The 14,233-nt window shown below is 38.3% G+C and overlaps 2 protein-coding genes across 2 annotated transcripts in view; one reads left to right on the top strand and one right to left on the bottom strand.

Moving 5' to 3' along the window:
- Positions 1-4,482, bottom strand: part of atp10d (ATPase phospholipid transporting 10D) — a 59,111-nt gene extending 54,629 nt beyond the window's left edge. Inside the window, exon 1 of the mRNA XM_062440943.1 lies at positions 4,347-4,482. The gene's annotated coding sequence lies outside the window, so the exon portion shown is untranslated. The remainder of the gene's footprint in view (positions 1-4,346) is intronic.
- A 416-nt stretch (positions 4,483-4,898) lies between these two features.
- Positions 4,899-13,744, top strand: commd8 (COMM domain containing 8). Its single transcript, XM_062440956.1, has 5 exons — positions 4,899-5,022; positions 7,922-8,077; positions 8,571-8,723; positions 11,870-12,025; positions 13,466-13,744. Exons 1-5 carry the CDS (start codon positions 4,978-4,980, stop codon positions 13,484-13,486), a joined length of 531 nt encoding a protein of 176 aa, XP_062296940.1. The 5' UTR covers positions 4,899-4,977; the 3' UTR covers positions 13,487-13,744.
- The last annotated feature ends 489 nt before the right edge of the window (positions 13,745-14,233 follow it).

Genomic DNA, 14,233 nt, shown 5'->3' with positions numbered 1-14,233 from the left:
CACTTAACTGGTCAAACTGTTACAGCCTAACTAGTGTAATTATATGTTGCTGTATTTTATGTACCTCAAGCCTAATGCAATCAACCAGTTAACTAAACTACAAACATGCATCAAGGACATAAAGGCCTGGATGACCTGCAACTTCCTGCTGTTAAACTCAGAAAAAACTGAAGTTATTGTGCTTGGCCCTAAACACCTCAGAAACACATTATCTAATGATATAACTACTCTGGATGACATTACTTTGGCCTCCAGTACTACTGTAAGGAACCTAGGAGTTATATTTGACCAGGATCTGTCCTTTAATTCCCACATAAAACAAATTTCAAGGTCTGCCTTTTTTCATCTGCGTAACATTTCAAAAATCAGACATATTCTGTCTCAAAATGATGCTGAAGAACTAGTCCATGCATTTGTTACTTCTAGGCTGGATTATTGTAATTCATTATTATCAGGCTGCCCTAACAAGTCTCTAAAGACTCTCCAACTGGTCCAGAATGCAGCTGCACGCGTTCTGACAAAAACTAGAAAGAGAGATCACATTACTCCTATTTTGGCTTCACTGTATTGGCTTCCCATAAAATCAAGAATAGAATTTAAAATCCTTCTCCTCACTTTTAAAGCTCTTACTGGTCAGGCTCCATCATATCTTAAAGAGCTTATAGTACCTTATGTACCTACCAGAACACTGCGCTCCCAGAACGCAGGCCTACTTGTGGTACCTAGTATCTCTAAAAGTAGAATGGGAGGCAGAGCCTTCAGTTTTCAGGCTCCTCTCCTGTGGAACCATCTCCCAGATTCAGTTCGGAGGGCAGACACCCTCTCTACTTTTAAGAGTAGGCTTCAAACTTTCCTTTTTGATAAAGCTTATAGTTAGCAAGCTCCTAGTTTATGCTGCTATAGGCTTAGACTGCCGGGGGACTCCTACCTCCATGATGCACTGAGCTCCTCTCTCCTCCTCTCTCTCTCTCTATCCATCCATCTATATCCAATAACATTCATGTACTATTAATGCATTCAATAACCTAAACTTCTTCCCCGGAGTTGTCTTTGCTTTCTCATCTCACAGGTAATCTGGACCTGTAGACGTCCGGATGACAGATTCCAGTCCCGGACCTTCTAGCTTCAATGTTTATTTTCAATGTGCTTCTCTCTCTCTCCTATTCTTCCTCTCTCTCCCCTCTACCCCAACCGGTCGAGGCAGATGGCCGCCCACTTTGAGCCTGGTTCTGTCTGAGGTTTCTTCCTGTTAAAAGGGAGTTTTTTCTTGCCATTGTCGCTAAGTGCTGCTCATGTGGGAATGTTGGGTCTCTTTAAAATTAAAACTTGAAAAGTACAGTTTAGAACCTCCTCTATGTGTAAAGTGCCTTGAGATAACTTTGTTGTGATTTGGCGCTATACAAATAAAGATTGATTGATTGATTGATTGATTGATTGATTGATGTAAGTGATTATTTGCTGAGCTCTGATTGTTTACGATGGTCTTCTGATGACAACAGATACCATATACCTTTACAGCACACCTACTGTACATCAGTAGCTGTATTCAGTGAGGTCCAGAAATGATTTTGGGTATTAAGATCTCTAAGAGCTCTATAGTCTAAAATAATGGTATGATGTTGTATTAAGATACCTTATTGGAACAATCGCTGCAATGATTACATATCAAAGTTATTGTACAGTTTGTGACTTATATTGTTTACATCAATATTCATGATTATGTCATATAATAATAATATGGTCATCCCTAAAAATGTTAACTTATATGGACATTTCATGTTAGCCAAATCTGACCATTAACATCATTAAAGTTGCAACTAACAATTATTTTCATTATCAAGTCATCTGTACACGTTTTTCTCAATCAATCAATTAGTTGCTAGGTCTATAAAAGGCCAGAAAACTGTGAAAACTGTCAATCACTGTTTTTTTCCCCCTTCATAATAATAATCCAAATAATCAGTGTCCTGTTAAATAGAACTAAAGAAATTAGAACATCTTCACATTAGGAATTCAAGGATCTGGACATCTAACTCTCAATCAACTGATCATTGGAACTATAGATTAAATCCAACTTTAAAATACATAGTATTCAGTACACAGTATTTGTAACCCTGAGACGACTCTGTAGTCATACAACTGTCTTGAGAAGACTTTCCCATCTCTACCATGCATCTGATATGTGATCATGTGGTTTAAGGGGACGAAGCCTAAAATATGTAAATAAGCTGAAGACCAAACATATCCAGAAGCAAATGGAGAGAGACAGTGTTCCTTTGTCCAAACAGTGAATCTTACTGGGTACAAATGTATGAAAGTCAGGCCCAGCAAACACACCACAACACAGAGAAAAACAACCTAAACTGGTCAGGTGATGATAATCAGTTTGTCATGTACACAGCACCATACTGACTTGTTAGTGGTTCCACTAACCCTAAGCCATCCTGCTGGCCATGCTCTGACTATACACTAGCATCCATACAATCACCATGAGATATGGGCTGAAACTTAACTATGAGATAGCACAGCTGAGATATCAGTTTAGTTTGATTATCAGATGAATCTACTGACAGTTCATTACCTACTACACCTTTTTACATGCGTCCACCCTTTAGCATGAAGGTTCTAATGATCAGTTTTTACTAAAACTATCTGAGAGAATATTTTGCCCACATCATTTAAAGACAGCAACCAAAATATGAAAGAAATACAGTTCAACAATCCTGCAAACCACAGCCTAAAACATAAGCAACCTCTCTGAAACTGTTTCAACACAAACTGACTGTTCTAACCTTCATGACCAGAATTGTATTGCAAGGCTGTTACAGACTTTACAATGGCTGAGACTGATGTTGTCTTGATTGAAGGACTTTATTTCTTTCTTATGAATGAGGGCACCACAAACTACTGAGAGTTTTAGCAAAGGACTTAAGACATTTTTTTGTAGCGGAACCTTTACCTTTTAATTACCTCGCTGGTTGCTGCTTTTATGCTCTTATTTTATGATTGGACCCATACTCTAACTCCAACAGGAGGTCAGCCATTTTGGATCTAATTTGCGATTTTGGCACCATTTTCTCGATTTCCACGCATCATACTTTAACGAACTCCTCCTAGAAATTTAATCCGACCGACTTGACATCTTCAGACATTGGAAATGAAAAGTTATCAAAATTATTTTCCTCTGTCATACGTAGTTGCCATGGTGATGCGGGTAATTTCGATGTTTCACCATGATACAGGAACTGCTGGCCAAATGGTGCCACTGCACCCTGTAGAAAATTAAGAATATTGAGCCCCTCCCTCCAGATTGACGTAGATTAACGAAATTTGGTACACATATGTGTCATCTAGAGACACACAAAAACGTCTCTTGCACCCATACGCTAACTCCAACAGGAAGTCTGCCATTTTGATCTGAACTTTCAATTTTGGTACCGTTTGTTGCCATTTCCACGCAACATATTATATAATGAATTCCTCCTGCGAATTTAGTCTGACCGACTTTATATTCATTCTGTGTCATCTTATGACCTTGTAGATGCGTTGCAGTGAATTTTCCTGTTTCAGGGAGCGGGGGAGCGAGGGCCCGTTCATCACTGCTTGCAGCTTTAATTATTATTATTATTATTATCATTATTATTAAAATGTCAAGATTCTGATGTGAGTCTGAACAGCAGGTCCATGCGGTGTCACATCTACTGTGCTCTCCCATCATCAGTGATCTGTAACAGTGGATCCAAGCAACTTCTCATCCTCATTGTGTAGCTAAAAGGAGATTTACAAACTCAACATCAATGCTTTGTTTATATATTTATTGATTTGTGTATTTATTACTGCCTAGTTTCTATTTTTTTTTATATTCATCCACAGCACAGCAAATTTCGTTGTAGCTACTTCTTGTGCGATGACAATAAACTTTATTCTATTGTACTTGCTGAGATATTCTATGTCATTAAGAGTGGATGTATAAACACAAAAACACAGTTATTAGACTTAGCTGGTAACCACACCTGTTTACACACGTTATCTAATAGGGTTTACTTAGTAACAGTCTTGAATACATTCTTTAATGTTACGGTTTCTTAGTAGATAACAACATACAGTAATTGTACAGTCAGCCTAAAGCCGAACTTTAATGAGTTAGCCTGCATTATAATGTACGGACTATGTTGGAGCGACTGTAAACAGAAAGTATAAATGTTTAGAAAGCTGTCGAACAGCAGCTTGTGTTTCGGTTGATAGAACCGCAGGCCTACACTGTTGTTCCTCTACACATTGTTCACCATCACTGAATCAACATAACGTTATTCCTGGAACACATCAGAGTGACACACAACACTTACCCTGCTCTTTATTTCCATACGTGTCCCGCTTCATAGACTGCAGCTCACTTCTTCGTTTCTGTGCATCACCGGCAGACATGGAGTTTCTAACAGCAGCCTGCAGCCTAAAGCAGGATGTGAAGCTCCCTGTTTGCAACCCGCTGCAAAACGTTGCGCTTCTCTATTGAACACCGTCTAACTGAGCTCCATTTACTAAACGCTCCATTTCTAACTCCACCCAGTATCAGTAATAATATCCGCAGATTTTTGTAACGTTAGTATTAATTAAGGATGACTAGACTAGCATCAAAGAGATAATTCGTATTAATTTGTTAAAAGACATTTTAAACCTTTACATTGGTTGCGTCTGGCTTTTTGCCAACGAGCAAGGTCACACTAAATACGGAGATTTTTAAATGGAGTTCGGCGTGTGAGTCAATTGACAGAGACAATTACCCGGGTGACATGTGGAAGTGTTAAGCCGTGGAAAAACACAGATACATCTACAAAATAATACATTTTACACCGCACATGCATGTGCTAAATAGTCCCTGAAGATGTTGACTTTAATTTTTCCCTAAAGCAAGTGAACGCAGCGCAAACTACCACGTGACGTACATCAGCTGGTCTGAACGCGGAATCAAATGAAAACATGGTGGTTTTACTGAGTAGCTTACCTGCAACACAGACTCTAACAGTAAGTATTCATGTTAATATGTGTTCTGATTAAATGATGGAATAAGCTCGTTAATGTGTAGCTGTTCCTGTAATCACACGAGAGTTCAGACTGCAGAGAGTTCACACTAAACTCGCTAACAGAACATGTTGTAGTGAATGTTCTGTAGATTGATTCCATTTTAACAGCTTATTTATCCTCCTGTCCTGTGTCTGTCTTCATTAGTGTTAAATTATGATTCCATGATGATTAGCCTATAGATGCTAAAAGTCTCTAACACCCAAAACTACATGTTTCTGTTTGATGAACGATGTCTGTGCAGAGTTTGTTTATTCGTTTGACCATAAAGTGTATGATATGTGAGTGACTTTGATAAGGGTCAGATTGTGATGCTAGATGACTGGGTCAGAGCATGTCTATAACAGCTGGTGTTGTGGGGTCTTCTGGGTATGCAGTGAAGTGGTCCAAAGAAGGACAGCAGTGAACCTGTGAGGGTCCTAGACGTCCAAGGCTCATTGACTCATGTGGGAAGAACTACGGTAGCACACATTACTGTAAAAGTTTGGCTAAACATCTGTGTGAATCCCACCAAATCCACTTAGATATTTGAATCTATAATGCACCAATTTAAGTGAGAACATTTTCATTAAAGTCTAATCTCTCATTTCAAGTGACAATAATTCAATACGAATTTCTAATTATTTGTATTATTTAATTTGTCAAAATATGTCAAAGATCTGGCATCAGCTTAATGGGTACCTAACGTACCCTTAAACCCCATGGGTGTTCCAAATAAGCCTGCTTCATGATTTGTTAAAAAATCTTAATAATAAAAAAAAAAATAAAACACGGCTGGTCAGATAGATGGAACCATGTAAGCAGCCACTTTACTGTGAAAACACAGAAAAAGCTTCATTTCTAACATGTCTTCTTTGGAATGTAGCAAAAAAATGGTTATTACTCATCTTTCAGTGGGTCTGTCTACACCTGGTATCAGGACCTGCTCACAGTCTCCCACAGGGAAAAGCCATGTGACACAGATACAGGAAATGACACTTTAGTTTCTAAACCACCTCTGCTCTGGTTTCCTCCCTCATTGTGAAACATGCAGGTTTGTTGATGTGGAAACTCAAATGTGTGATTACCTAGTGAGACAACTGAGCCTGGCTGGTTATGGGATAATAACATTGCTGAAGCTGTGTCTGACTCTGTTTCTTGTTACTGTCAGAGAGCTGCAGGGTTGTTATTACAAACATGACATGTCATTAATTGAACTGTATGTAAGGTGTGTTCATCCATACACTAACTACATAGATGATGTGCAGTTGTCAGAGTTGAATAGTCACTTCTGTTTCTATTGTACATAGTCAGCTATAGTTAGTATTAGAAATGAAATAGCTTAGTTTTGAATGACAGGTTCCCTGCTGTAACACATTCTTAACCCCTGCTTTAAATGTTCCAGAACATTTAAAGCCGGGGGGTCAAATTCATTTTAGTTTAGGGGCCACATAATGCTCAATTTGATCTTGAGTGGGCCAGACCAGTAAAACCATTACATGATAACCTATAAATAATATCTAAATGATATAATATATATTATAACTTGACTATAATAAAAGCATCTAGTTAAAGGAGGTACTGATTAAATGTGTCCAAGCACCCTGATGAAAATTGTGTGCCATGACTTCTGAATCATTATTTCAAGTTGGATGTCCACGACAAGATCAGAAGCCTTAACTGTGAATTCTGAGAGAAAATAAGTGAAGTAAGTCGCAAAGTTATCCAGTGGGCTGAATTTAACCCCTTGGAGGGCCGGTTCTGGCCCATGGGCCGTATGTTTGACCTCTGATTTAAACAGTGGTGGAATAACTACTCAAAGCCAGAACAATTTACTTAAAGTATTTGTTTTGTAGCAATCAGGCTGTGACTGATATAGTAAATGAAACAGATGATATTATTAATACTGATGAGCAGACCCAAACGGAATCTGCAGTTTGTTTTTAGAGTTTTCAGCGGTGATCCAGAATGAAAATTTGGGGAATTTTGCAGAATGTTCTTTTGCTTGTAATGTGATAGGAAATATTCATTTTAAGATTAGAAAGATTGTTTTAAATGAATTAGAGCTCAGCCACATTGTTCTGGACATGGAAACACAGTTTTTGCCCACTGATATTAAAACATGTCTCTTCCTGTCTTTGTTCATATCTCTCTGTTAGCTACTATGACTCACAAATAGTGACGTGTGCGTCCAGTGAGGTCGGCTACTTACACAAAGTCACATTTGATTGGCTGAACTTTTGGAAATGCCTCTGACACATTGTGAGCAAACATTTGAAACTATTTTATAGGAAGAGAAAATATCTTATAATGTAAAAATACAGATTTTATGACATATTTGGCATATAATAAGAGATAAATAAGCAATTTACACAGGGACACAGGATTAAAAGTGGGAAAAAGTCATTTTCATTTCACCGGGCTTAAAATTTTGAGTTTTACAAGCAGCATCTTTATTGGTGGAAAGTCTGCGGAAAATCTGTGGAAGTGTCGTCTAATTCTGTGGGCCTGCTGATATGCCAAATAATAAGCAGCATTTTATAGAGTCAGGATATAAATCTGAGGGGCAGGAAAGAAAAAAACAGTTCTGCTACATACAATTGAATTTTTGAGTCATCTTTGTATTTTGTGCAATGTTGGAACTTTACTTTTGAAACCACGTGATGAGAATGTGACACAACATGACAAAGAGACGCCGTGTGTGTGTGTGTGTGTGTGTGTGTGTGTGTGTGTGTGTGTGTGTGTGTGTGTGTGTGTGTGTGTGTGTGTGTGTGTGTGTGTGTGTGTGTGTGTGTGTGTGTGTGTGTGTGTGTGTGTGTGTGTGTGTGTGTGTGTGTGTGTGTGTGTGTGTGCGTGTGTGTAGCTGTGTCACAGGGTGGTGGATGGACTCTGTGGACAGGAGCCTCCCCGCCTGGAGGATTACAGCACCACCTGGAGCCTGAAGGAGTGGCAGGAGCTCCTCCACTCTCTGACAGCCTTCTTCCGTCTGGCTGCAGGGAACAACAGCTCTGATGAGGAGGTGAGACAAGAGCAGCACATGAGCCAGTCAAACACAACGTACACTACATTTATCTTTTAGATATTATGTATGATGATTTTCATTATCCATGAATGTATCGATCATTTTGATTAAGCAATCAATTTGTTTATAAAATGTAAGAGCTCAAGCTTGTTTTGACTTACCAACAGTTGAAAACCCATAGACATGCAATTGACAAATATACAACAATAATAATAATAATATTAAGAAGAAGAAGGCATCAGTTTATGGATTTTTTTTGACATTCACACTTAAAAATTGAAATGAATGAATGAAGAATTTATAGATTTTTAAATTGTCAACCATCTAATGGATTAATCAGGTAATTGTTTCAGCTCTACTTAATTGTAAATAAAGCACATATACTGCACTGATCTGACAAATATAGCACGTTATTATTGTCAAACAAAAGATGATTCCATGGTGTGTTCAGAGTTTAACATCAGTGTTTCCTGCTGTTGTGTGTGTGAAGGTGCTGGCTGGTCTGTCAGATGTGAGCAGCAGCCATGCTGAGACTGTGCTGACTGTACTAAAAGGCAGACGGGAGGAGATCCGCAGCGCTCTGCTGGACAGAACCAACTCCATCTCCTCCGCTACTCTGCAGGACTTTGACTGGCAGCTTAAGGTGAATCACTGCTTAACACTTTTAATGAACACAGTCAACACAAATTCACTCTGAACCTTTTTACTTAAAGAAATATGACTCGTTTGAGACCTGAAAATATGTTTACATTTGAAATATTTACTTTTTGACATATTTGTTCATGTTTGACAAGAAACATAAGTTTGTAAACTTACGATTGCACCCAGAGAAAAGGCTGGATTAATACTATCAGGGGCCCCTGGGCACTGAAGCTCATGTCCCCTTTTATTTTATTCTAATTGGATAACGCTGCTGTCAGGTGGAAACCTTGTAACTCCATATTTAGTTGTGGACATACTAGCCTGGTGTCTTATTTCTGTAGCCTGACAATAAAAAATAAAAAAGCACCATGCCCAAATAAACATGTACATGAAATACAATCACAAACATAATGTAAACACAAATAAAAATCATCATACATAACAGGATCATCCACTGTGGAGCAGGGAGATTACTGCAGAACATCAGACAGCCACACATTGTATCTAACAGTATGTAGCTGATACATTTCATCCTGCTACTACTACAATATACATGTAGCTTTAGTCCTGTTGTACTCTGATAGCAGCAGACACACACAGAGCTGCAACTTCACCTCAGTGCAGACTACAGACTGTGTCCAGCTGGTGATTATCTGGTGATGTTTGACTGGCAACTGTCTGCTCTCTGACTGTAACTGACTGCACTGTTTCTCTCCACCTTCCCCTGCTTTTTACAACCAGGGTTTTCTTTCCCTGGTTTCAACATGCTGCTCTGATTAAGAAGCATAAAGTGAGAGTGATAATCAGTGGTCACCTCAGCTGACCATATCTTCATCCTCATCTTCCAGTCAGTGTAGTTATGGATGACTGAGTGTATGTCTTTCAAGTTTCATGTCATCAAACCTCTTTTATATTATCGTCTATCAGAACCAATGTTGTACACACATCAACATGTCATGAATCATTACATTTTTTTTTTATATCACATGAAGATTTATACTAGTATTATGTTGACTGATATAATAAGACCACCTCTATATCAAACAGTAACAAACAAGCATGTTTGTTGCGTCCCTGAGAGTATTCATCCTCTGACCTAATGTATTCGTCTAGCTGTTACATTAGAACAAATCATGTTTGTATAGTTGATATTTTGAGTTGAGGATGGCTCTACATCACACATCAGTGTTCATTCTTTAGGTTTAACAAATATTTACAGCAGTTGTCAAGAAACTCATGTTAGTGTCAGTATCTTGATTACAAAGGGGGGGAAAAAGTATGCTGTTCATCTAGGGAGCATGAAATGAGTAAATGTGCATTGGATTCATTCATTTGTTAAGTACAGTTGGACATTTGGCCAAAACTAGAGGGAAAGTCCTCAACGTCATCAGGGTTTACCCACTGAGGACCATGAATATCCAACAGTAAAGTCAGATTGTAGACAGACTGCCCTGCATCTCTATCCTTAGTGAAAACTATCCTCAGCACACTGAAGTAAACTGGATGCACATTTAACCTGCTGACAGTTTAAAAACAGTAACTTTCTGCATGGTGATCAGCTGTGATTGGTGAGAGCTCATTGAAATAATGTCTGAACTATGACAGAGGTGGAAGAACATCTGGAGTATGTTTGTGACTTCATCTTACCTTAAAGCAGAGGTGGGAAACACAGTCACTCTGGTTCAACCACTTTATTGGCATCTTTAGCAAAGAATGTTTGTTATTTTCTACACAGCAAAGACACTCAACTTTGGAAGCATATTGCATTTACTTGTTGTCTTACTAGTATTTCTGAATCATTTTTCACAGTGTCCATCATATCTGAATGAGCTTTCTGTCTGAAGTCAACAAACTAATAACAATATCATCTATATGAGTTAAAGACAGGAGCATCTCCCAGTGTCTCAAACCCAAAACAAAGTCAAACTGGATTCAACTAAACAAGCGGCCATGTTTGCTTCCATTAAATCGAGCTCTCAAGAAGGGAATGAAAGGGTCTGTTGTTTTAAATGATCTCCTTCATTCAGAAAAACAGAGCTTTTGAACGCAATACACTTCTGTACTAAACAGCACTCCACTCTGGTGATGACACCAAATGACTGAACTGAACATGGAAGATCATCAAGCTTCTTTTGATCAGCATGACACATATATGTTTCACTCAGCAGCTTTTTATTTTTATTTCAAAATGATGTTCACATATGCAGCTTAACTATTATCAAATGCACAGTCCCTGATAAGGAAAATGTATAATCACATTTTTACATTTTTGAAAAACAGAAAGAGCAGAACAAAAAAAACAACCAAAAACTGAAAGTAAAAAAAACAACCAAAAATAAACCAGGTAATACTGCTGTTCACATACAGTCACATACATACACAGTCACATGTTGTGACAGCTTTTATAACCATTATTGCATATACTGCTAGCTAGCCTGGAGACATCCTGACAGTCACAAGACACACACACACACACACACACACACAGTCAGCCAACACAAAGGATGTACGCCTTAAATGGAAATAAAATATGTCTCATACAGCCTTAAGATAAAATAAATATTGTTTCAAATAAAAAGAAGAGACCATCAACACAACGTTTCTTTCCAATATTTAGAAAGTAAACACAACAATGTGAAATTGTGCTTTTCTTTGTGATTAAGGTTGGGTTTTTTTGTCAATAAAAAAGCAAAAAACAAACGTATATGTATATTACTCCAAATAAAACAGTCTGTAATTATTTTAGGATAAACACACACAGTCAGACACATCATTCAGGACTCTAATATTCCTGGTGGTGTCCTTGTGTGTTGAGTTGAGACGAATGAAGCTATCTTTACACTGACTTTGTATTTATTATTGTGTGTGTATGCTCACATGAACATACATGCTACCAGGAGGAAGTCAGATATTTAGTTTGAAGTCATTTGAAGAGAAAGGAAGATATTTAAGGTTGTCATAATGTTGATTTGGTACATTTATCTTATTGTGATTTGTTTTACATGTTTCAAGTAATCCATCTTGTCACCGATTGGGCTAAAAACACTGTTTGATGAAGAATATCCAACAAAAAATAGTAAATAAAGTGATAGGTCTTATATCAAACTGTTGTTTTATTTCCTGTTCCTGTGTCTCCTCTTCCTCCAGCTGGCCCTGTCCAGTGATAAGATCTCGTCTCTTCACACTCCTTTGCTTAGTCTCAGTCTGGATGTGAGGGAGAACGGAGCCCTCCGGCCCATCACCATGGAGATGAACAGAGAGGAGCTAAACACACTCATCAGTTCACTAGAGGCTGCTAATAAGGTAGACACACACAGAACACACGTTTGCACAGCTATCATTGTCAGGATATTGCATTGACTTCTGCTTAACCTAACCTCCATACACACCTCACCACTAACCTTAACCAGGAGGACCAGGCTGTAGTCCTGACAAAGTTGGTGTTTATACTGGGAAAGGTAACAAAAACGCACACACACACACACACACACATCAGACAATGGTCACTTTTTGGGGACATTACATAAACTGATATTCATTTCCTGGAGAATGTTAGCCTAACTCTAACCCTAACCTTAACCACTGACCCAAAATTAACTTTATCCCACAGCTTTTGTCTGAGTTCCCACAAGAAGTGAATCCCTTAGTTTATAAAGTCATTTTCATCAGATATTAAATACAGATTCCAACATACTTAAAACTTTATGAGATTTATACATTTCCATTTTCTTTGTCTGATCACACAAAATCTCAAGGTAAGATTCTGGAAACATTTGGGGCTTTTCTTTTTTATGGCATTATCATTAATATGTGTGTGACAGTATGAAGCCAGAGCTGCACAGTAAAGAAGTGGAATATAATGTGTCATCAGGGTGCACTATAACTAACTGTACTGTCCATGGTCCTACATGTTTGTACACTGTGATGTTTGAGCTTCACTGTACAGAATGATGCACAGTTTGTTTTCACATTGATCTGCTGAAGGGGGAGTTAAAGGTGGGTGTGTACCTATGAACATGATCTATGACATCGCTTCTACATTGGAACCAATCTCGGTCCAGTATGAAACTTACACAAGTGTGATGTGGAGACTTGAAGCCTCCATTTCGCACACACTGACTGAGAATGGACTTCATAGTCGAGTAGGATCTCGGTCCAGCAGGAAAACTTTAGAAATGAATGATGTGCATATTCATTGATTCTGTACTTTTAAATGAAGGGGGAGATTTTATAAAACGTATCAGACACAAATTATTATTCCAATCAAAGCAGAGTTCTTTATATTTTCAAACATATTTGAAGGGGATCTTCACACACACACCTCTCTCTCTCTCTCTCTCTCTCTCTGTGTCTGCCCCCCCCCCCCCCCCCCCCCCCTCACACACTCTCTCTGAATCAAACTGTATTGTTTGTCTGTGGAGGCCATGCAGCAGAGTTTACATTCAAGAGACAATAAATATTTTTTTCTTCATCATGTCATTGACAGGTTCAGTTTACACTGTATGTGAGCCTTCTCATAAGTTTGCCTTCTTCAGTGGGCATCTGTAGACTTGGGGCTGAGAGTCACACACAGATCAGAGAAATCAGATTTGATTATTGTAGGATTTGGTGACAGTAAGAAAATATAGAATAATGCTTGACTTCTCCTACAAAGCTGCGTCAATCTGTTTTTTGGCCACTTGGGGGCAGAATTTCACAATAAGCCGAGGTTCTAAAGGGTTTCTTTGTATTTGTGTCTTGTAGGTGGTGCTGCAGCTGAAATGATGGAATGATTGTGGAGCACTGCTCTCCTTCAGATGTAAGACTGCAGGAAGTCCATTCAGTGACATCATGTCATAAGTATGAAGAGACGCCCTTCCAAGCCTTCATGTGTGTGGCTCACACACACAAATGATTTTTGATAATAAAGTCTTGTGATAAAATGTTCTCTTCTTTTGAATTCAGTCTAATGTGTGACCGCTTAACATTTGTAATGTATCATGAACATGTTGAAGTAAATGTTTTATTAAATCATATTTGATTCAGTGGAAATGAACTCGAGGCTCCATTTATTTTTACAACGAATGGTAGAAAAACAGTTGCATATAGAGTTCCATGTGTGATGGTGATTTTGCCTCAGCAGTGTTTCATGTCTTCATACTGTGTGTTACCATCAGACATCTGAGTATCATAGACATGGCAGAGAAATAACATGAATTGTGCAACAGAATAAGACTTAAATAATTGTGTGCTTGTTTTGAACAGGAGATCATTACCTTTATAAGTAATATTGGGACCTGGGAAAGAGAAGGTCACTCCTTCATTGGGACTGCAGAAATATATGTCATAGATTCACTTCAACTGATAACACTGAAGTAACTGCAGCTATTTCTGGATCAGCAGCTTTTCACAGAAGCCATATTATTTCAGAGGCTGATATTGCAACGTTGAGTTTTGTGACTGCACTGTATTTTTGAACTACTGAGTTGAGTTCAGTGTCTGTGTTTTTTTTTTCCAATGTGTGATAGCTGA

Source organism: Scomber scombrus, chromosome 19 (genome assembly GCF_963691925.1).
Source record: "Scomber scombrus chromosome 19, fScoSco1.1, whole genome shotgun sequence".
NCBI classification, from domain to species: Eukaryota; Metazoa; Chordata; class Actinopteri; order Scombriformes; family Scombridae; genus Scomber; species Scomber scombrus.
This window is presented reverse-complemented; position numbering and strand designations above follow the sequence as displayed.